Below are 22,254 nucleotides of genomic sequence, written 5' to 3' on the forward strand. Positions count from 1 at the left end.
CGTGGTGTCATGTCTTTTTCAGCTGCGTGGTATAAGCGGCGTCAAATTATTTTTTTTTCTAAGCAAACTTACCTGCGCGTTACAATCAAGGGTGCTTTAGAATCGTGCAGATACGGTGAGATGAGTGCAAAACTATGCTTCTGCACCACGGCCTGTTCTGTGTGCACGTTTCGTGCTGGTCCGCAATTTGGCGTCTTAGTCGCCAGCTTGGTTTCTGGAGTTTGTTAGTTACGCATGAGTCCTGTGCAACCGCAATAAATCGACTTACTGACCGACACACAATTCTATAACAATATACATAAAGAGAAAAAGACGCACAACAAAATGGCTTTTCGTATGTATCGAGTTCTGTGCTTTGGTTCTACCTCCCATGCCGCCGTCCCCCCTCACTTTTAGGGGCTAAGATACCGAAAAAAAAACTGCGGGCAGCCGTCATAAATGTAACTGTCGTGAGTACTTTTCCTTCATAATTAATGATTATGTTCAGTGACGTTTACGTTAGTTGTTATCCAATATAACGCATAATCGAAAGAATATTGAGAAAGGAGTGGGTTCTCTTCTCTTTTCGAGTGCGCCATATGCATGTGCGTAGGGAAAAATGAGAGAACGAGACAGGTAATGAATAATTTTACAAATTTCGGAACCAACGTTTTAAAGATTTACCCTAGCTTTCCGTCCACATCTACGCTTTCGGGTCATACCAAGAAAAAAAAGTGGACTAGACCACTTACCTTCCAATTTCAGAGCACCCTTTTAGTTATCCCACCTTTGAACGTTTACACTGCTTACAGGTGCTTGTTTGCGCTGCTTGAAGGTTGCCATTGCGCACGCAAACAAGTAGAGGAGAGGAAGAAGGGCCAGAAGGTAAGGAAAGGAGAGATGCCATGACGGGATAAGGATGAAACGAAGAAAAGCATGCAGATATGATTTTGTGCCTATATTGCGGTAATGCATCGTAGTATTCAATATCCGCGCACACAGTGGAAGCAGCATATTTGGCTTGCTCGGGTCATGCATAAAACAAAAGTTCGCATATTTGATTGTACATTTCCTTGTGTTTTCAGTGCCTATATTGGCCAGTAAACTGATTCGAGAAGATAAGTCCACAACACTCCTCTCCCAGAAAAAAGACGCATGCACAAAGGTTGTGCGTACGAATAAAACTGACGCCAAAAATTGTTTGGATAGAGTGAATCAATCAAAATGCATAGCCTCTTGTCAGAAACAGTTTCTGACCTTAGCGCGAGACTAGGAATGGCCACGGGGGAGTGTCTAGAAACGCCGCCATTGGTCGAACTGGGAGATGAATATTCCAAAGCTGTATATCGAGACGCTGATTTTGCAATGTTTTCTGCCGCACGGTTGGCATAAAAATTTCCCAATAAATAAGGATAAAAGGCGGAACCAAAAGAAGCGTCAGAGGATCATACGACTACGAAATCCAAAACAGTTTCAGGTAAAGCTTTATTCAATTTCAGTCTGCAAACCAAGCTGCAGTGGTGGAGCGGAGTTTGGCACGTAAGCGTTGCATTTCTTTGCTAGCACTCTTGCTGTATATGTATAGCGCAAAAAAAGACGAAGGACAGAAAGGATGCACAAGGACAAAGCGCTAACTTTCATCTAATGCTTTATTGACGGCAGCACTTATTTATTTGTGCTCCTGAGCATGAGGACGTGGGTTCAATTTCCGGCCGCGGCGGCCGCTTTCCTGATGGAGGTGAAAAGCAAAAATGCCTGTGTGTACGAGATTTTGGCGTACGTTAAAGATCCCCAGGAGTCAAAATTATTCCGGAGCCCTCCACTACGGCGCGCCTCATCGCCTACTTTGCTTCTGCGCGTTAAACCATACAATCAATAAATGAAAGCACTTGGCAGAAGTCGGTAGCAGTCTCTTTACTGGAGAGGCTCAATAAGCTAACTTGCGACGATCCGTACATGATCGAAAATTCTGAAGATGTGATTAATATTTCAAAATGCAATGAGAAGAAGAGTCCAAGTGCGTTTTCAGTTGATATTGAGGACCTATTTTATTCGTTGCCTCATGCTGTCATTATTAGTTGTTTTGAAGATGCTTCTGACAGGTATGGTGATGTTTCCTTCCAAAATGGTTCTGGGATCAATGTAGCCGGTTTTTTAGAACTAATCGATATCTATTTTTAAAGCACCTACGCGGGAATGGCACTTACCTGCAAAGAAACGGCATTTGTATAGGCTCATATATCGCCCCGGTCATTAGGGATTTTACCTTGGGTCCTGTGTCAACGCGCTGTCCGAAAACTTGGTTGACTCTGGTATTGTTAATGCTTTTAGATGTGTCAACGACTTTTTAATATTAATTGATGCGGCCGACGGCCCTGTTGAAAACTTGGTTAAAACAACTTTATCTGTTTTGAGTCAATGTCTTAGCACTTTTGCTTTAACGCACGAGTTTCCCGAAGGGAACAACATAAAATGCCTAAATCTCAGGATCCGTTTTTAGCAGTACCACGTGCGCTGGCTTTACGAGCCGCATGCCAAGAAGGCTTTTTTTTTTACCCGCCGCGGTGGCTCAGTGGCTAAGGCGTTGCGCTGCTGAGCACGAGGTCGCGGGTTCGATTCCCGGCCGCAGCGGCCGCTTTTCTGATGGAGTCGAAAAGCAAAAACGCCCGTGTGTACGAGATTTCGGCGCACGATAAAGATCCCCAGGTGGTCAAAATTAATCCGGAGCCCTCCACTACGGCGCGCCTCATCGCCTGCGTTGCGTCGGCGCGTTAAACCCCACAATCAAATCAAATCAAAAGAAGGCTTTTTTACCATTTAACTCTGCGCATTCGAAGCTGGTTAAGACAAGTATTGTGCGGCTGTGCTTCAACAATACTCTAGAAAATTGCGCACCCACACGATAAAAGAAAGTTTTAGCAAGGAAGAGGAACGGCTTTCTGCCTCTGGGTATCGGAAAACTTTACTTTTTCCAGTGGGTCCGCAAAACTTAAACATGGAGCTAAAAACCAAGAGCAAGCGCGCAACGCTGATGAACCACGTAATGAGAGCGTCGCAATACCATATTTTCACAGGTTATCCCAAAATCTTAAAAAGGTTAGAAAGCGCGCAAAGGGTGACGTTTTTCTTTCGTGCCAAATAAGCTATAGCGGCCCTGCAAACAGACGGATCCAGTTGCTCCAAAACAGAAAGGGTGCTCGATAAAGCACAAAAACCAGTTTTTACCATGCGCAGAAGGTGTGGTGTACTCCTTTCCTACTCGGTGTGGCAAGGAATGCGTAGGCCCAAACCGGTGGATGCATAAACTGCAGATTGAGGGAGCATAACAATAACGTGCGGCAGAAGCAGGGACACATTGGGCAGCACTGTCGGGATTGTGGATGCGTGCCTTTGTTTCGAAACTGCAAGATATTGATAAAAAGCAAGAATCAGACAAGTAGACATAGTGGAAGCGCTGGAAATTTTTACAGCCGGAGACAGATGTATTAGTCAAGTATCTATTGCTTTATCGCCAAAAGAGATTGCTTATTTGGAAGCCTGTGACTCGAGAATAGGGCAATTATTATGCCTAGAGGGATATTAAATTTGTTTCTTCTTGTTTTTGGTTTATTTTGCTTAGGTTGCTTGCTTTTATGTACTCCGTTGATTGATTATTATTATTGATTGTAGGGTTTGACGCGCCGACGCAACGCAGGCGATAGGGCGCGCCGTAGTGGAGGGCTCCGGATTAATTTTGACCATTTGGGCATCTTTAACGTGCGCCGAAATCTTGCACACACGGGCATTTTTGCTATTCGCCTCCATTAGACAAGCGGCCGCCACGGCCAGAAATCGAACCCGCGTCCTTGTGCTCAGCAGCACAACGCTTTAGCCACTGAGCCACGGCGGCGGATTTATGTACTCTGTTGTTATAAATAAGTGCTTTCTTCAATAAACCAGTAGTTGAAAGTTAGGGCTTTGTCCTCGTTCATCCTTTCTGTCCTTCGTCTTTTTTTTGCGCTATATACCCCCTTAAGTATGATCGACCGACTAGCCAAACTACGTACCTTAATTGTTGTTGTTATGGCGAACAAGGCAACAGACACTGTCATAAACAACACTTTTGTGCGCGAGATAATTGAGGAATCTTTCTACGCTGTGGTAGGTTTTGTTTCCAGCGTCTTTATATTCGGCAGAAATTACAAAATTACGCGACTGTAATGTAAGCATGGCGTTTAACAAGGGTATATGATGCGTTAAAGCGCGCCTGAAACGCGTTAGCGTCCAGGGGTAATGCTGTAAACAAGTAGTGATCTATATAAGTAGCCTTATACTTAAGTCAACGTTTCGACCGCCTTGAAGAACAGTCCTTCTCGTGTGTTGCAAGCAGAGGCGCGACGTTCTTGAGCACACATACTCAATGTTAAGGACGGTATTTTGGAAATAAGCTAGAGAGGTGTTTTTCTCAAAGAAAGAAGAAAACGAAAAAGACAAGAAAAAACGAGAGACACAGACGTCAACTTCCATATAGTACAGTTTGAAGTTGGCGCCTGTATCTGCTGTTTCTTGTCTTCTTCGTCAACGTCTAGTTTGCGACACGTTTTCTCCTTTCTTTAAGTATGTACCAACTGGCTCAGTCACAAGTTTTGCCAAATGGTATTATTCTCTTCGCTGATGTTTTGTACATTCTTCCCCCCCCCCCCGCCCCCTTGTCACTTGACGGAATCACTTGGCCGCCGCGACACGAAACTGCAACCTGTGATTCGCACAAAAATGTCTCCGCTCCTTGAATTCCGAGACGTACCAAAACCCCATTCCAGAGTTGTACAGCACAGAACAAAAATAGCCTTTATTCATTTGTTTTGTGATGATGGCTGTTCAGATGAGTTGCCTATACTCGATTGGAAGCTTGTAATTCGCCATCGCATTCTATTCTGCGATAGCACACTTTATTTCTTTTGTATGGTGCACAGCTTGTAAGATCACAGCGAGTTGATTTGGACACTTCCTATTTTTCGCGGGTCTCCTTGGCTTACTTCAGGTAGTGACACGCAGGTCAGTGCCCAGATGCTAGGAATACATACACATACGCAGAAATTGGTGAGTCTGCCTGAACACTCCTCGCCCAGCCCACTAGGTAGGGTTGAAGTTTTACTGCTACTAGGGGCGAGCTCACGTCACGAATTCTTGAAAGCTATTCCGAGGGCCTATATGCTACAACACACCTACGGCCCCGTTGCAACGATAAACTGCTGATATGCAGAACTGTATGCCACCCCAACACCAAACAAGTGCTGGCTGTCTGAACGCACTACGATACCTTATTAAAGTTCTTCTCAGAGGCTAACAGGTTACAGAACACCTGTTCTCAAGTACAACTTCTGTATTATGCTGCAGAGCAAACTTTTGCTACCACAGCCTTGCAGGGGCAAACATGCCTTTGAAAGAAACCGGTTTTGAAGTCTCTCACATTGGCAATGCGAAGATATAGTTGAACCAATATGGTTTACTCTTTACTTTGACACGGAAACAAAATTTGGAGCAGCAAAGACAAGGACGGCGAACGGACACGACGGGAGCTAACTCGCAACTGGATTTTATTGAAAACATTGCATGCATATATACTTTCGGCGTAATCACATATGTGCACAAAAAACCATACAGGCTTCCCATGAAGGCAAACAAAAAAAAACACCAAGAAAATTATCAAGAAACGCACACTCTTTATCGTAGATCAACAACGATGGCACGCTCAGGCAATCATGTCCCTTTCGCTTGATGTAGAAAGCTTCCTCTACTTCACGTGCCGTGACCTCCCAACATCGTTTCCGAATTTGGTTTTGTACAATTCGGGTAAACTGTGTCCTTCTTTGCGGTGGTGGGATTCGATACCGTTTTTTATAGAGAGGGCCGTCTTTGTCTTTGCTGTGCTAAATCTTATTTTTTTTATTATGAACAGACTCGCCCAACAACACGTCTTACTGATTTACTTCGACATTGTCTCCTTATCATGTGTGGTAAAAGCCATAGAAAGTGGTCATAATTTAATGCCAGTCCAAGCTTTGGTAGCTTATGATTTAAGAGCCTGGGATTAATAAATTTTCTAACGCATACATTTCAGACTGGAACACTTATAAAAGGCAATGGGGCCAAATGCATTGCGTTTAGGTGGCAAAGTCATTATTTGTCAAATTATAATTGCAATCTTTTGGGTTCCCGCTTGTGTACGAGCGGTAGACAATAAGCCAGCGAACGAAGTTAAGCCAGGAGGTAAGTTTTTTTCTCTTCCTACTATATGAAAGCACAGAGAATAGGGCCGAGAATGAAAAAAAAATTATCTGCGGGAAGAATTAGCAGGCTGCAGTATTTTCTGGCATCGGATGTCTTTTTTTTTTCTGGAACATACATACGAAAATCGTTTATTACGTCAATATTTTCCGCACGGAAAGCATTTACATTCAATAAGAACCAAGCAAGAGAAGGGCTTTGGGTGACTAGTTCTGAAATGCTGCTGCTTAAAGAGCAACACGAGATTTCTTTCTCTATGGAATGCTGTAGAATGACCACCTCAATTTCGTAATGAGCCCACAAAGGGTTTTATATTTACTCCTAATTGTGCAGTAAAGCTTTGCACAACGCTTGTTAAATTTAGATATATTAATCATGAAAGTAATGCAATGATCTACGAAGCTGACATGTCTTGATTGATTGATTGATTGATTGATTGATTGATTGATTGATTGATTGATTGATTGATTGATTGATTGATTGATTGATTGATTGATTATGTGGTTTAGCGCGCCGACGCTACACAGGTGATAAGGCGCGCAGGAGTTGAGGGCTCCGGATTAATTTTGACCACCTAGAGAACTTTAGCGTGCGCCGAAATTTCGAGCACACCAGCGTTTTCGCTTCTCGCGCACATCAGAAAAGCGGCCGCCGCAGCCGGTAATCAAACCCGCGTCCTTGGGTTCACCCGCACCACACGTTAGCCACTGAGCCACCACCGCGGGTAGCTGATATGTCTTGCGGCGCTACAAGGTGGAGTCAAGGTTCAAAAAAATTACTCGCATATCTGCTCACTTCGTCGCCTGGAGCCACTGCCAAGTAAATGTTTCCCTTCTTTTCCCGCTCACATCTCATGCTGTTCCTCTGCCGTTTCGCTCCTCCCAAGATAAATAGGCCAGCGGTTTGCTCAAGTCAATTTAAAATTACCGTGTTCCACTGCTCCACGCCGAATGCCTTGCCGATTACCGATAGCAGTACGGCGGATACGGGCGTGAATTGACGCACCCTACTTAATCCCCAGGTGTTCCAAGCAGAACGAGAAAACTATCTAGGGAAACTTTTCGCTACTGCTGCCGTTTGTCTCAATACCCCCCCTCCCCCCCTTCGCCGCTATAAATACTCTTTGTAAGATGCGTATCTAATTGTACAACCTGAACCGATTACCTAAAAAAAGAAAACGAAAACAGAAAAGAGACTCCGTATGGTTTAAAAATACGTCGAACAGGCGCGAGATAAAAGCAATACTATAATACCTGTGATTCTATGCACGCTAGTCAGCAAGCTTAAACGTAATGACAATATAAAGAATAGAACCATTTGTTGCGGCCCTTCACGCATCACTGAGTCTTATTATTTCTCTCAGGTGGTGCTTCCCAAGACGACAAAAAAACTTGTGAGGATCTCGAGTGCCAAAAAATGTGTAAGATTTATATTTCTTCTACAGTGTATTTGATGCCCTTACTACATGCTTTTCTACGTAAATTAACTTTGCTGATTGTGGATAAAACGTATCACCGTTACCCATGTGATACTCTGTTTATCACAAGTTTACTTTGTAGTAAACCTTTATCTCTTGTGATGGGGGAAACTTTCATAACACACTGGATAAGTGTTGGGTAAGCCAGGGTGAATGGGGATAAAACACTACGCCATGGCACTGAAGGATAATAATTCTATATGGCACTTAATTAACTCCGATAATTTTTTTCTCTACTATAAATAAAAGCCATATTTTACTATGGCGGGAGAACCTTCACTAGTCTTTTAAACATAAATCCATGTAACCTGCACAAATTTTTACGTTGTAACACTGAAAACGTACTTTTGAAGGCGTTCTAACAAGAAATTGTGTTGCAGCTGAGATGATTCTACATCAAATGGGAAACGAAACGCCTTGCGATGATTTTCATGGTTACGTCTGCGGAAATTGGACAGGCGAAAAGGAACTGAAGCCAACCGTTTTGAAGAAAAAAGTTGTGTTTACCCTTGCAGGCAAGTGAAATTCTATCTAAATATGCATAAACAGGTTTAATACAGTGGGAAAAAATAAAAAAAGTATGTATTTCTGCGGTCCTTTGAATCCTTTGTGTTCTTACAGTATCGACACATTGCGCGTTCGTTCCCTTTGAGGCAAAAGTTTCAATTACTGAGAAAGAAAAAAAAAAAAGACGGCGCTGCACTACAATAGATAAGAGCAAAGATTTCGTGAGTAATTTCTCAACAGTGAAACGTATTATGTAGCTCTATAGCATAAAGAACATCAGCAGTAAGGGATGTAATATATTTTTAAACAAGGTGGGTATCGCATAACCTCCACTAGCCTTCCGTGCACCGCTACTATGTGTAAGATGAAAGCATCGGTGTTCTCAAACACACAATTGTACAATGATAAAAAAAAAAAAAAACAATGTTTTGTTGATACTGCAACGAAAAGCGTTTCTGACTCAGTGAGGTTAATGAAATTTCACAAGCATAGCTACCACAGTAAAAGCTCGCAATTCTAACCGAAATGGGATGTCATCTCATTTCGAATTTACGAAAGCTCAAACTAATGAGCGCGTAGGATAACACCAGTACATCGTCATTGGGAAGCAGTACGTCATTTCAACCAGTAGATGTTTGCAGAATTGCGTGATTGCAGTCTGTCTTTTGTCCTCGAAGGCGACAGCATGCACTTCTTTCTTTTACGTGCGAACGTAGCGAAAGTCTTCGTCTTTGCCGTCTTCGAAACTGGAGCAAAAACGTGCGGTTAACCCACCACTGGCCTCAATACTGAGGATCCTTTACAAACCCTGATTTCCCGGTTTGCCACCGCAGCGACGCGATCGCCGACCTACACCACATGCTGTGGTCCTGTTTCACCTTGAGGCCGACGAGACTGCGGCACCTTGCGGCGATGGGCCTCCGCGTAGATGACGCCTCCGCATACGCCGCATGGATACATAGGCGCCATCATCGTTCACTCCTTGACTTCATCCGCGACGCGAACATTTTCTTTTTCATCTAATCGCCATCAACTCATACCCCCATATATACGCCCTGTGGCAAAATAAACGGCCATAAAAAAAAATCCGGCCATTACTTCCGAGCAGACAACCGCGCTAGTGCTTCGTCCTCATCGTCGTCGTCACTGGCATTCACAGTTTCTGCTCTTCTGACCTGAAAAATGACGTCCTTACAGGTCAGAGCACCACACGCACCGCTACTCCCGCGTTTACGTTCATATAGTCCGCAGAGAATACGTCTTACAAAATGGAAGCTATGGCGGTTTCATATTGGTTTTTCTCTTTTTTACATTCTCCCTCCGCTCTTCTCTCTGTTCAGAAGCTCATGAAGCTTCGTATGCAGGCATTTGGCGTGTGTGCAGTTATCGGGCTTCATCTTGTTAAGACAGAGAGGAAAAAAACAAGCAAAAATGATCTCAATCGTGCGATAAGTGATGCGTGACGTCAAAGCGTACGACTCATTGTAGTTCCAGCATGCCCTCTCCTGGACTGTATTTTGTTCGTGACGTTCAATATCAAGACTGTTTGAAATAATAAAGAAAGATTTTAAATATGCTGATCATAACATAAGCATTAGAACCACTGGTAAATACTGTTACTCATTAGTATAAACCAGTTATTTTACCCACCCCTTTTTTATTTGCTGTAACGTACCCACTAAACAAGTTGTTCTGCCACAGGTCTCTTAACGCAAGTCTGGGAGCCATTTCAAGAATCGAACGCAACAAGTAAATTGCTTCGCGCTTTTTATTCCTGCAGATATATGGGTGAGTATTCTCCCTTTGCTGCGTATCTTCTATTTAGCAGGAAATTAACAGCACAAATTTAAGAAACAATATTACGTTATTACTAGACTCAATTTTATGCCAGGAACGGCGGCTGCCCATGCAACTCGGAAAAGTTACATTTACAAGGTTAAGAAAGTATTTAAATACGCGCCAGTGAAATCAAAGCCCTGTAAAAAAATAACACAATAAATGGTAAACACTTTTTGCGACTTTTGACTTACTTCGTTTAATTTTTACTTTCGTGAAGGCAGAGACCAAGACGCCCTAGAAGCCTCAATAATAAATGTCATTGCTCAGTACAACATGTCATACAAAACATGGCCAATCGCTGAAAATAATCAAACTACGTCACCACGGAAAGAAAGCAATGGTTACATAAATGTTCTAAAAAAAATGGGGCTTCGCCCCGTGTTCTCTTATTCTGTATCGGAGCAAAATGGTAAACCCATCCTTCTTGTAAGTAAACTTTCATTTAACAGCTGTTAGCTTTCGTCGATCGCAGTCACTTTGTATTAATTTTGAACGTTTCGTTGCGCAGCTGACCAAGCCTAAAGAATTTTACGTATTTGATTTGGAGGAATATGACTCCACGATCATGGATGGCGAAGAAGAGACCACAGGCTCAACAGTGGAAAATTACGAAGACTACTACGATTTGTTAGCCGGAGATGAAAGAGCGTACAAAGAATTCATCGTAAATACCATATTGTTGATAAATGAATTGTTCAGCATAACAGAGGCGAAAGATGTTGCAGATGGCATCATTGGGGTTGAGAAGGGCCTCTCAAAAGTGAGTTTGCATTTAATAATTGTAATCATTTAAATAATGCACTGATCGTACATACTAACGTAGTAAAAAACTTGTAAAATGTACATCGCCGTAGAAACTGTGATGCGAACAACTGCAGCTTCCGTTCCGCCAATTCTGAAAGAGAATAATTCGGCCGAGTCATCTTGACGCGTGCATCCAGAGACAATCAGCAGTCTACCTTCAGCCCAGAAAAGAACTTGGAGGCAGTTGCCTCCAAACGAGAGCAAGTGTAAATGCGTCCTGTATAAAAAAATTACGGCGTCTTCACCCTTTGATAATGATAAATGTGACTTCGAATAATGGTGCTATATAATAAACTCAAAAGTGGTAGAAATTGCAAATTGAACCTGAACATCTATTTGAAACATTGGCCGATGAATTACGTTTCTGCGTAATGCGATTTTTGAGTGCAGCTGGCATTACAACACAAATAAGCAATTAATAGAGCATGCTTCGCGGCGATATAACAGCCTCAAGTGGGAATAAACGTGACTGCTGGGGCGGTCTGTCAATATTCTAACAGTAAGGACTGTAATCGTTTTTTTTTTTCAGTTGGCCAGTGAGGCGACAGAGAAAAATACAACAAATATGAGCCTTTCGCAGCTGGAAAGTGTCCTAGAAAACAAGGTAAGTGCACCGTGCGTTGATTCTTGTTTAGTGCAGTGGCCACTGAAGCATTTCCCGTGGCCTGTTGAATTGAATGTGAAGAGGCTTGCCTATATGGCAGACACATAGCTGTCATTTCCCGGTACTACCAAAACCAGCTGAAAAAAATGCTGCCGCGCGAGATTGAACGTAAAGCACGCAAAATGAGATACCAAAATCCTCTTTCCTGAGAGTATATTCTCTACACGGGAAGCTTCGATTCCCGGCCGCGGCGGCCGCTTCTCCGATGCAGTCGAAAAGCGAAAATGCCCGTGTGTTGGAGATTTCGGCGCACGTTCAAGATCCCCAGGTGGTCAAAATTAATCCGAAGCCCTCCACTACGGCGCGCCTCATCGTCTGCGTTGCGTCGGCGCATTAAACCCCACATTAGATCCATCAATCAATCTATAGGGGAAGCGTCGAAACCACGTTCCACTTGTTTTCGGCAACCTTAGGCAACTATAATGCCGGATTTGACGTATGCGCCGTGTGCATTTCACTCAACTTCAGAAAAGAAAAATTTGGGTATTCGTTGCGAAGAAATACAGTTTCATGGCATGCGCTGCGACAGCGGGCGTAATATCGGACAGGTCATATACGACCTCTTACGTGTAGAAGTAGTGTTCACTTCCCACCATTTACGGGCTCGAACAAGAAACCACATCATTTTGGCCCAAACAGCAGTGCTATAGGCCTCGTAGAATATATGTGCCCGGTGGAAGGTTACGTTTTCGCTCGAGAAAACTAATTCTAACCACGGTAAGCACCGAGTTCTTGCAGAAGGACAACTTCGCATTTTATTGTGAAACTGACGCGTCTACAACAGACGCACGCACACGCAACACACGCGCACGCATATGCATACGCATACGCGCACACACACGCATACTCATACGCGCGCCCACACACCTACACACGCGCACGCACGCACGCGCACGCACGCACACACATAGCTTCGGCCACCGGGCCGACTGCAGGGCATTCGTTCGAGCAGTGAGCGATTTCACATCGGTTTCGCACCCCGCCGAGCAACAAGCAAGCCACACGACGTATTTGAAAACATAAGAGCGAAAAAATAAAATGAGTGCCCTTCCATGCTGTGAAGATGGATGACCTGCACAACTGGAAGCAGTCAATGGAGTTCATGAAACAAACCACGTTTGTTTGTAATTTGCGATTGATCATACTTCCTAGCCATTTAGCTGAATGAAAATTGGAAGGACTCGAGCTTTATTCTACCGAAAAAATCCCGGGCCATCTCCACTAACGTAAGACCTCGGGAGGGGTGAAGCATGCAGTGTGTAAGTGTATTCTTGACGCCTTGGCGTTTTTACCAACGGAGATGAAACCGTTGGGGCGTAGAGGTATACAGCTTTGCTGTAAAAATCTCGTGTCATTGAAGCACAAAGCGTTCTAGCGCGAGGCGTTGGAAAACAAGTCTCCCGGTGTTTTAGTACCATGACTACATGAAATGACGACGACGACAGCAGACACCGACAGCCTGAGCCCCTAGGGGCTTCGCCCCTAAAAACATGGGATTTTCTGTTACCCTACTGTGTCGTAGGTATCTTACTGTTTGTGTAACACACCAACAAATTCCGCTCGGCCATTGAGAGGACACCGGGCAGGTCACACTGGACGGTTTGACACCCACACTTAAACCTCCCGCCAGAACAACGCACATGCCATCAGTAAGGGCATGAAATCTATAGTGAGGATGATGATGATGATTTATATTGGTATTTTCTTTGTAGCGGAGTGATGACGTGTCATCTTACAAAAAAAAAACTGAAAAGAAACTAATGTATCCATGTTTTACACTCTTCGTTTAATACTAGCGCGGCTCTTAGGGCAGGCCCAAACTATTCAAGGTGGGCCTCGTGCGATCGCCTCAGCGTTCGTCATGTGCACTGACAGGGGATGTACACCACTACGTAATGTGTTGCCCAGAGCATGACGTCGAGCGGACTGCAATGCTCAAAGCAATCTGGAAGCTGGCAGCTCCACACACCACTCTGGACCACATCGTCTTTCCAAGGGGACATTGGATGCTGCGGGGAGACGTGTCGCGCCTTCTCCTAAGCTTCTTCAGGAGACGGAACTGGCGAACCCGTGGTGAAAGGACCCTACCATGGGCTAATTAGGAGCAGCTTGGACGGAGCAATTGCCGGCATATCCAGCCAGGGTCACCCCGCCTGATCCTACACAACAACAACCACCACCACCACCGCAAAAAACTTATTAGGAACAAAATGCTTATTTTTTTCTGTTACAGGTGGTAGTTGTCCAAGGCAATATTTTCATCTATGCATTTCGTCCACCAGTATTCTAATCTACTTTTCGTCACCTCGACAGCCTCTTGAAGTTAACTCCCTCTGTGCTACCCTTAAATCCTAGGGCTTCTGGAAGCCGAATATGTTCCTCTAGATGTGGATGAAACCCTCGCATTCTAACACCATGTGCCGCATAGTTTCTGTTTCTTTTCCGCAGACCACGCATACCCCATCAATTTGTGTATACTTCCACAAGCTCTTAGTTCTCAAGCAACCTGCTCTAGCCTCAAAAAGCAAACACTGCCTTTCAAATTATGCTTGAAATTTTCCTTTCTGATGTCTAATTTCTCAGCCGTGTACATGTGTAACGAAGTTTTAGCTTCTATTTTTTTCTCTCCATTTATTCGTTTCTATCTGCGTTGCCCCTTTTTTTCTTTCCGTATTTCATAGTCAGCCTTCTAGTCTTCCTTAGCCACTGTTTGTCCACGCTTTTCATGTTTAGGCACCTAAAAACGTTAGCTGTAACCTACGTTGATCTATTGCTCTCAACCTCCTCTCACAAAACATTTATTACTGCGCATTTCTCGAACTTCAAACGACGCCCAACCTACGTCTTCTTGCACTGCTTCGTTAGTTGTTTTTTCAGGCGCTCCTAAGGCCAAACGGCCTACCGTTCTCTGGTTCACTACAAGGCCTGCTAGAGCGTCTGATATTAAGCAGAGTACTGTATTCGCAAACGTGAGACCCGGAACCATTACTCCTTTCCACATTCCTCTCACTACTTCATATTTGTTATACCCCACAGAGCTCCATGCTTCATTATAGCTGCGTTTCGCTTTTCCTTACCCTATAGTATAACGGGTACACCCCCTCCTCCATCCAATCCCCGCACGTGCATGCATAAACTGGCAACCGCTCTTGTGCTCGTGCTTAAATGGGAAAGACACCGACAAAAAAAGGGGTCTGCGGTGGCGAAAAGGAACGCCGGAGCGGTGCCAAGTAAAGTGGCTTCACCGGAATGAAGGGGTTCAACATATACTGCTTCGCCGTAAAAAGAATAAACAGCAAAGTGAAAATTGTCGAATAAACGCTTAAGCCGCTTCGCGGTACAGCGAACGACTTGAAATTCGGCTTGAGTACTGCGCGAATGTGCTTAGCTGGGAAGACATTTCTCTGGGGCTATATAGGAGCTCTTACCTCATGTATCCCCAAGGAGCACTGTACACTGAGCACTTTACAGTTGGCTTCACTACGATACACAAGTGTAATAATGTATGACGGCCGAAGGATCATTTAATAAATACGTACAAAATACCCCAAGTATGCTTATTAAATCCTGTACACAGAGCCCATTTAAAGTTTGCTTCATACACACATGCGTCGCTAGGAAGATATTTTCGGCGGGTAGTAGGAGAGATTTGACATCAAAATCATGGCGTCACGAACCTAAACAGAGCCCCGCGGGAACACTCACCCAAACAGAGGCTTCCAAATGACGCAGTGTTAAAAGAGAATTTATTACAAACCGCACATCAGGGCGCAACGAACCGTGGTAATAGCGCTGTCCTCAAAACAGAAAAAAACCCTATCAGTTTCCAAGTACTCCGTGCATTTAACAGACTACACAACAAATGTGTGTGGTGGGGAAACCAGCTACTGCAAAATCAATTCACAGAAAGCTCACAGGTGTCCAAAGAAAGTTCAGAAACTAGCTGAAACTCAATACGGTACTATAGATATACTCAGAGTCAGGATGTTGTTCCTGACCACTATGACGCGCGCGGTCAAGCGTAATAGAAAGGCTTCTTCGCCTAGAGCAGCCTACTCGGGCTCTAAGTGACTCATCAGGATCGACCGTACTCACCACAGCAGTGTGAACATAAATTCCGTTTCGGTCAGGCTCGAAGAAACGCGGCTGTACGATTTCGCTACAATACAGAAGCACCAGCACACATCAGAAAGTTCACCGACACGCCATTTGAACGTGCGCTAATTCGAAGTGTGAGACCAAACAATCTTCTTAACACCGTCCAAAACGCTTCCGCTACACGACACTGAAACAAGGCATGTTGTCATGTCTCAGTGTGACCGCAGTGCGGGAAACTTGCGGTACGCTGAACGCCGAATCTCGCCATACGGTCACACATCGGATGAACTGCCCAGACAGGCAACCATCCAAAATACCGGGAGTACCAATATCAAGGGAGCTGATGCCAACGGATTCAGCGTGATCTTGCTATCTGTTCATTGTCTATTTAGTTTATTGCCAATTTTTCGCATAATTCGTTCGCTGTACTTTCCCTAAAATGTATGCATGGCAAGGTAGACTGGAAGTTTCTCACTGTTTTGACAACGTAGGCATAAAATAGCGGCGACTTCTGTGCAGACAGACCAGCAATGCGTTCTTCACACTGAGTGGGAAGTTCCCAGAAAATACTGCGGCGGCGCCCTCTCCGGGTACTTAGTTGTGTCTACAAGTTCGAACACTGTGCGTACTGCCACCTGGCTGCACATGGTTTGCGAGCAAGGTATACTGAAACCACCCATTGAATTGCACTGTTTCCGTCTTGTCCGCCCAAAGGAACGCCTTAAACTTTTTTTTCTTTATTTCCAAACGTGTCCCGATCGTACGAACAGAAGCAGTAGTACAAACAAAATAAAGCTGAACTACATAATAAAAAATCACAATACCCACATTGAGGTATCGCGCCAGTGGCTAAAATATTTTCTTCTTTGTTAGTCGTGGCGAGCTGACGGGTGAACCGGCGCGGCGGTTTCGCTACGCGTGATACATAAAAAAAGCGCCACCGAGACGGACGACTTAATTATGTTGCGTTGCCCTGCAAGTGAAAGTCCGAACTTTGCTGCAACCACAAAGCGATGCTCCGCAGTCTCGAGGAGACACTTCCTCGTTCTACGCGCCACTTTACCTAAGGAATGGAACCCCACATCAAGCACTAGAACATTCATCGCCCATTTTACGTCGCTCGCCAAGCCAGACGCAAATGTGCCAAAGCGCACCGCCATAGTTTTGCCCCTGCTCTTTCGAGATCTAGGCAGCTCACCGTACTCATTGAATAACACCATATTTCGGGATCTAGGCAGCTCACCGTACTCATTGAATAGCAGCATAAACGCTTGATAGCTATCCCCGTACCGGATGAACAGAGACACGTCGTCCGCATAAGCGGACACCTTGACTTGGCCTATGCCTGGCAACGGGAAGACGCGGATGCCGGCGTTCGCATGTTAGCATCAATACGGGTGACAGAGATCGGACTACTTAATAGCCGGTTGAGAAGGTGTCGAATACTCTCGTGTCGCGTAGCTGAACAAATCCCGCGTCAATGCCAGGGACGAGAAAATCGGGCGACCCTCACGGAAGGATTCTGGCCTCACTCAGCGCACCGTGAATGGCCGTGAAAAACGGCTCGTAAAGTCCCGCAGGAATCCCGTCAGGCCATAGCGCCGACACACCATCCAATTTTTCGACACACTCGCAGAGCTTGTCAGCATCCACCGAAGCACACAGCTATTCAACAAGGTTATCTGGCACGCACGGCAGCACCCCACAAAATGCGCTAAGCTTGTCCTCAAAATCCTCTGCATCCCATGACGCGCTCTCGGTCGAGAGAAGGGTGGCGAAATGTCCTTCGAATACATCGGAGAGAGAGAATCATTTTAATGAAAACCAGTGATGTTAGCCGAGCCGCCGGGCTAGCTTGCTACGCTAGATGAGAGAAGAAAAAAAAAGAAAAAAAAGAAGACAAATGTGAAAGCGAATAGATGTCATTTGATGCGGCCAAAATTTTCAATCACAAAACTCTGTCCAGTTCTGTGCTCCGAAGAAACTCCAAAAGAGCTTTGATTGCACGCGCAGGCTGACTGGGACCCGACCATGGACCCAAAACAGCCCTCAGCTCAAGTCCCGCACCAAGCTGCCTGCACAAAGATAATATGAGTTTCTGTCTGTGCGCGGTGTACTTTGGACACACGCATATAACATGATGGATGTCTTCTCGTGAGTCACATCTGGAACAAAGAGGTGAAGATGCCTGTTGGATTTTGTACAGGTAATGTCCCGTGTAGGCCACATTCAAGCGCAGCCTATGCAGAATGGCTTCCTTGCGCTTGCTAAGTCCAGGTGGCATTCTGAAGGTGCACTTGGGATCAATCTCATGAAGAGGTGCGTATTGCTGCCTTGCATCAGTCCAGATAGACATCTGCGCATTTCATGCGGTTGATGAGGCGAGTAGTACCGCATCATTTCTCATGAATGGGATCGGCACAGCTTGAGTGCAGAGACTGTGATCAGATGAGGCGGCTTTGTCAGCTGCGTCGTTGCCGGCAACTCCGCAGTGGGCAGGAAGCCACTGCAGACCTATGCTGTGTCCCCTTTGTATGGCTTGCAAGTGCAAGAGATTGATTTCCCAAGCCAGCTGTTCTTTTGGAAGCGTCTTCAAGCTTTCGAGTACTGACCTGGAGTCTGTAAATACAGCCCATTGATTGGCCGGCTGCTTTAGAATATACTGAAAAGCAGCGCGCAGCCCAGCCAGCTCAGTAGCTGTCGTCGAGGACTTGTGGCTCAATAGGGCGCAGATGGTAGTGAGCGACGAAGGAATCGAGATCCCTATCGTCGACGATGTAGCCGTCACTGAGCCATCTGTGTACACATGAGTGTGGCCTTTGTATTGGTAGTTAATATGCTCCAAGGCAAAGAACTTTAGAGCCGGGGCTGGTATATCCGCCTTCCGCTTAAATCCAGGTACCATGGTGACAATTTTCATAGGAGGGAATAGCCACGGAGGGTGAGGAGAAGAGGCTGAAGGCTGACACTGGGAGGGCATAGCGTGCTGCACTTCAGAGGCCCAGGCGGCAGCAAGAGGATGCCCATGTTGCCTTGCCACAACGCGCAGGTGCGTGCGAAGTTGCTCCATTGCCTGCAAAGCAGTGGGCGGAAGTCGTCTGCTCTCTAACATGGTTCCCATTGTGGAGGTGGTCTTCGGGACACCAAGACATATCCTCAGTATTCGGGCCGGCAACCCCTCTAGTATTTAGAATTCCCTTTGGAAAGAGAAGTCAGAGCTGGGAGGCTATAGCGAAGTAAGCCTTCGCAAAGGACGTCGTATAGCCATAAAAGAGAGGTGATGCTACATCCCTCAGTGTTGTTGGAAAGCATGCCGAAGATGTGCGCGAATGACGTTAACTTCTCTTTTAGGCTTCGGATGTGAGCCGCCCATGTCAGATGGCGGTCGAAGGTAACACCCAAAAACATGTGATGGGTGACACACGGTATCGGTACGCCTGCGGCCATTAACTGGTAGTTTGAGTCGTCCCGCTTTGTAAAGGCCATGGCCATGGCAGCGCACTTGACCGGTGATATCGCGAGACCGCGTGTCGCGGGAAAGTTTTCAATTGAACTTACTGCACGCTGAAGTCTCGACTGGAGCACACGCCTGTTGCGGCCAGAGCACCAGATACAGATATCATCAACGTACATCGAGATTTAAACAGACTTCGGCAGGCATCTCTCAAGGCCAATCATTGAAATACTAAAAAGAGTCGGGCTCAATACCCCACCCTGAGGGACACCACGTGTCACGTTATGGAGGGATGTCTCACAATCCGCTACAGACATGTAGATGGTCCTATCAGAGAGGTAATCAGATATCCAGTCGTACATTCGTCCCGCGATGCCTATAGACCTCATTGCTGTCCGGACAGCGTCATGGCGAACAGAGTCGTATGCCGATTTAATGTCAATGAAGACTGCAATGGTAATTTGCCGTTCGATCTTTGCGTGCTTCACATGTGTTGCAAGGACAGTTACGCTGTCAATGCTGCTCCGGCCCTTGCGGAAGCCCGACATCTGCGACGGATAAACGCTTCTGTCATTCAGATCCCAGTCTAGGCGAAGCAGTACCATCTTCTCCATGAGCTTCCCAATGCAGCTTAGAAGCGCAATAGGCCGATACGAATCAATATCCGTGGGGTCTTTCGCAAGTTTTAGAACTGGCACGATACGAGCTCGCTTCCACCCAGGCTCAAGACGGCCGGTCTCCCAGGAGCGGTTGAATATTGATAAGCCACCGCTTCGAATTGCCGCCTAGATGACATAAAACCGCATAGTTTATCCCGTCTGGGCCCGGAGAAGAGGCTTTGTTAACTGAGCACAGAGCAGCTTCAAGTTCTGCCATAGAGAATGGTTCGTCCGTGTAGGGTGTGTTCGGTGATGGGTTCGCAGCCCTGGAAATGGTCGTTGGTGAAGACCCCGGTGCGGAAGTAATTTTAGTGCAGAAGGCTTCACCGACATCTAAGTCGCTTACCTTCATTTGCAGAGAAATTGAGTTAAAAGGGTACAACTCAGTTCGCGGTGCACGGAGACCATGCACTAAACTCCATATCCTTGTCAGCGGTTTCCGAGGGTCTAGCTTTGAACAAAATTTACACCATCTTCCCGCGAGGGGAACCATGGGGTAGGTGCGACGTATCGGGGGTTGCCGTTGCGTTATTCAAACCATCGGACGATGTCATCGGAGTGCCGGCGGGGGAACGACTGAGCGAAGCGGCGCACTTACCGCGTTTATATGCAGCGGAATGAGAGAGAGCAGCGCATAGCAGCGCATAGCAGCGCATGCGCATGTGTAAACCCAGCGCAAGCTGCGCGCTAACACACAGCTGGCACGGCGACGGGAGCGAGCTGACTGTGCTGACACACAGATGGCGCTGCGGTGAGAGCGGCGGAGCGCACAGCTGCCGCGCCGAGGATGCGGACTACGCCGCGACAACGACGCGGGACAAGGCGAGTTAGAGATGCGTTGCATCTAAACAAGGACGTTTATTCACGTTAGGCAAACTTCTTGAGATGCCTCTGAATGAGCTTTTGCCTGCTTCTGGCTGCTCGTATATCTTCTACCGCGGAAAGTTTCTGTGCGCGCCTTTCTGCCCTTCTACGAATCGCCCTGAGATTTTCATACTCGACGTCAGCCACTGTATACTCTTTTGGCAGGCTCGCGGTTTTGCTGCACAACCTCCGCGTATTTGCGATGCTGTTAATAGCGTCGTCGTATGACGAGAAATCACCAGCGGTTGTCTCGACGTCTGTGGTGAAGTTACCCCAGTTGACAAATTGAACGGCAGATTTACGGCGACCAGCAGGCAAACCGTCGACAATAATGTAAGTTGGTACATGGTCGCTTACATGAGACTCAATGTCTGCATACCAGCTTGTGGTCGTTGACAATGCTGAGGAAACCATCGTGACGTCGATAGCACTTGACATCCGTCCACAATAAAACGTTGGTTGCCCAGTGTTAATAACACACAAACAAGCGGTCTGCAATGTCCAACATGCGACGTCCTTTGGCCGTCGTTTTCTTACTTCCCCATGACGGATGATGAGCATTGAAGTCCCCCGTGAGGATGTGTGGAGGTGGTGTACGACGAATTATGTCCTCGGGGCGCTGAGTGTTCAGCGATGCGTGGGGTGGAATATACACAGCGATGACAGTAAAGGAAACGCCTGCGTGTCGCACGGTAGTAGCTGCGAGTTCGTTCAACGCGTTAGGCGGCAGATTGTGTTGCATGAATTTGAGGTCGTTTCTCACGCATAGCAGGACTCTCGTCTTTGCCACATCAGTTGATGAGCGCAGGACTGCGTACCCGGATAGCCGTACATCTGTGGAAAGGCGGTACTCCGAAATGGCAACAATGGGGAACTGGTGTTTTTGCACAAATCTGCGGAAGTCTGGAAGTCGCTGACCAAATTCACATGAGTTTCATTAAAAAATTGTTGCTTTTTGCCGAATTTGCTGCACAGAGGGGGAACGTGTAGTGATGGGTGCCACTACCGCCATTGTACTAGGAGAGGCGAAACGAAGTCGAGGAGCGTCACGACAGCTTTGGCCACTGGGGATGCAAGAGAGCCGAGAAAGAGGCGCACAGCTTCCACGATGGAGTAGATTGCAGAACCGAGGCCTGTCGAGTTACGTTCGGCCTGCGACTCGCGTTGTACTTTGAGGGAAGCATAGGAATGAGCTCTAGAAGACCGAGCAGCAGGGATTGGAGTGACAACTGGTGTTGATGCCGGCGCCCTCGTAGTCGTGGACATTGGTGCTGCTCTCGGAGCTGGTGAAAGGGCCTCTACTGACGCCAGAGGGGGTGTAGCTGCAGGAACAGGTGCCGGCGTTGTAGCTGCAGTTTCAGCTTTTGGCGGTGCTTTACGTTGTGGGGATGGTAGGGCAGGAAATTCTTTATCCAAGTCCATAGAGATGGGCTTCTCTCCTTCCCGTGCTTGCCCTCTTGAAGATTTCTTGGGTCCAATGGCATGCTGCTCTTGTACAGCTGCTTTCGCAGACTTATAGTCAGTATTATGGACCATCTTATATTTGTAGATCGCCTGGTCGTCGCGGCGAGCCGAGCAGCTTCCAGAAGTCGCTTCAGGCTTCTTCCCGCAGTTAGCACAACGGAGACTTTCGGTGTTGCAC

The 22,254-nt window shown here is 46.2% G+C and overlaps 1 protein-coding gene and 1 long non-coding RNA gene across 2 annotated transcripts in view; both read left to right on the forward strand.

Moving 5' to 3' along the window:
- Positions 1-6,085: 6,085 nt before the first annotated feature.
- On the forward strand, positions 6,086-8,237 carry LOC144144988 (uncharacterized). The gene is made up of 3 exons (XR_013317394.1): positions 6,086-6,228; positions 7,610-7,666; positions 8,104-8,237. It is a non-coding gene; the product is annotated as an uncharacterized LOC144144988 (long non-coding RNA).
- A 1,711-nt stretch (positions 8,238-9,948) lies between these two features.
- Positions 9,949-22,254, forward strand: part of LOC144147355 (neprilysin-11-like) — a 57,307-nt gene continuing 45,001 nt past the window's right edge. Inside the window, exons 1-4 of the mRNA XM_077679468.1 lie at positions 9,949-10,018; positions 10,287-10,495; positions 10,578-10,829; positions 11,403-11,477. Coding sequence (XP_077535594.1) covers positions 10,015-10,018; positions 10,287-10,495; positions 10,578-10,829; positions 11,403-11,477 — 540 coding nt within the window. The 5' untranslated portion in view covers positions 9,949-10,014. The remainder of the gene's footprint in view (positions 10,019-10,286; positions 10,496-10,577; positions 10,830-11,402; positions 11,478-22,254) is intronic.

Source organism: Haemaphysalis longicornis, unplaced genomic scaffold (assembly GCF_048455015.1).
Source record: "Haemaphysalis longicornis isolate Haplotype H1 unplaced genomic scaffold, Haemaphysalis longicornis Haplotype H1 scaffold_7, whole genome shotgun sequence".
Taxonomy (NCBI): Eukaryota; Metazoa; Arthropoda; class Arachnida; order Ixodida; family Ixodidae; genus Haemaphysalis; species Haemaphysalis longicornis.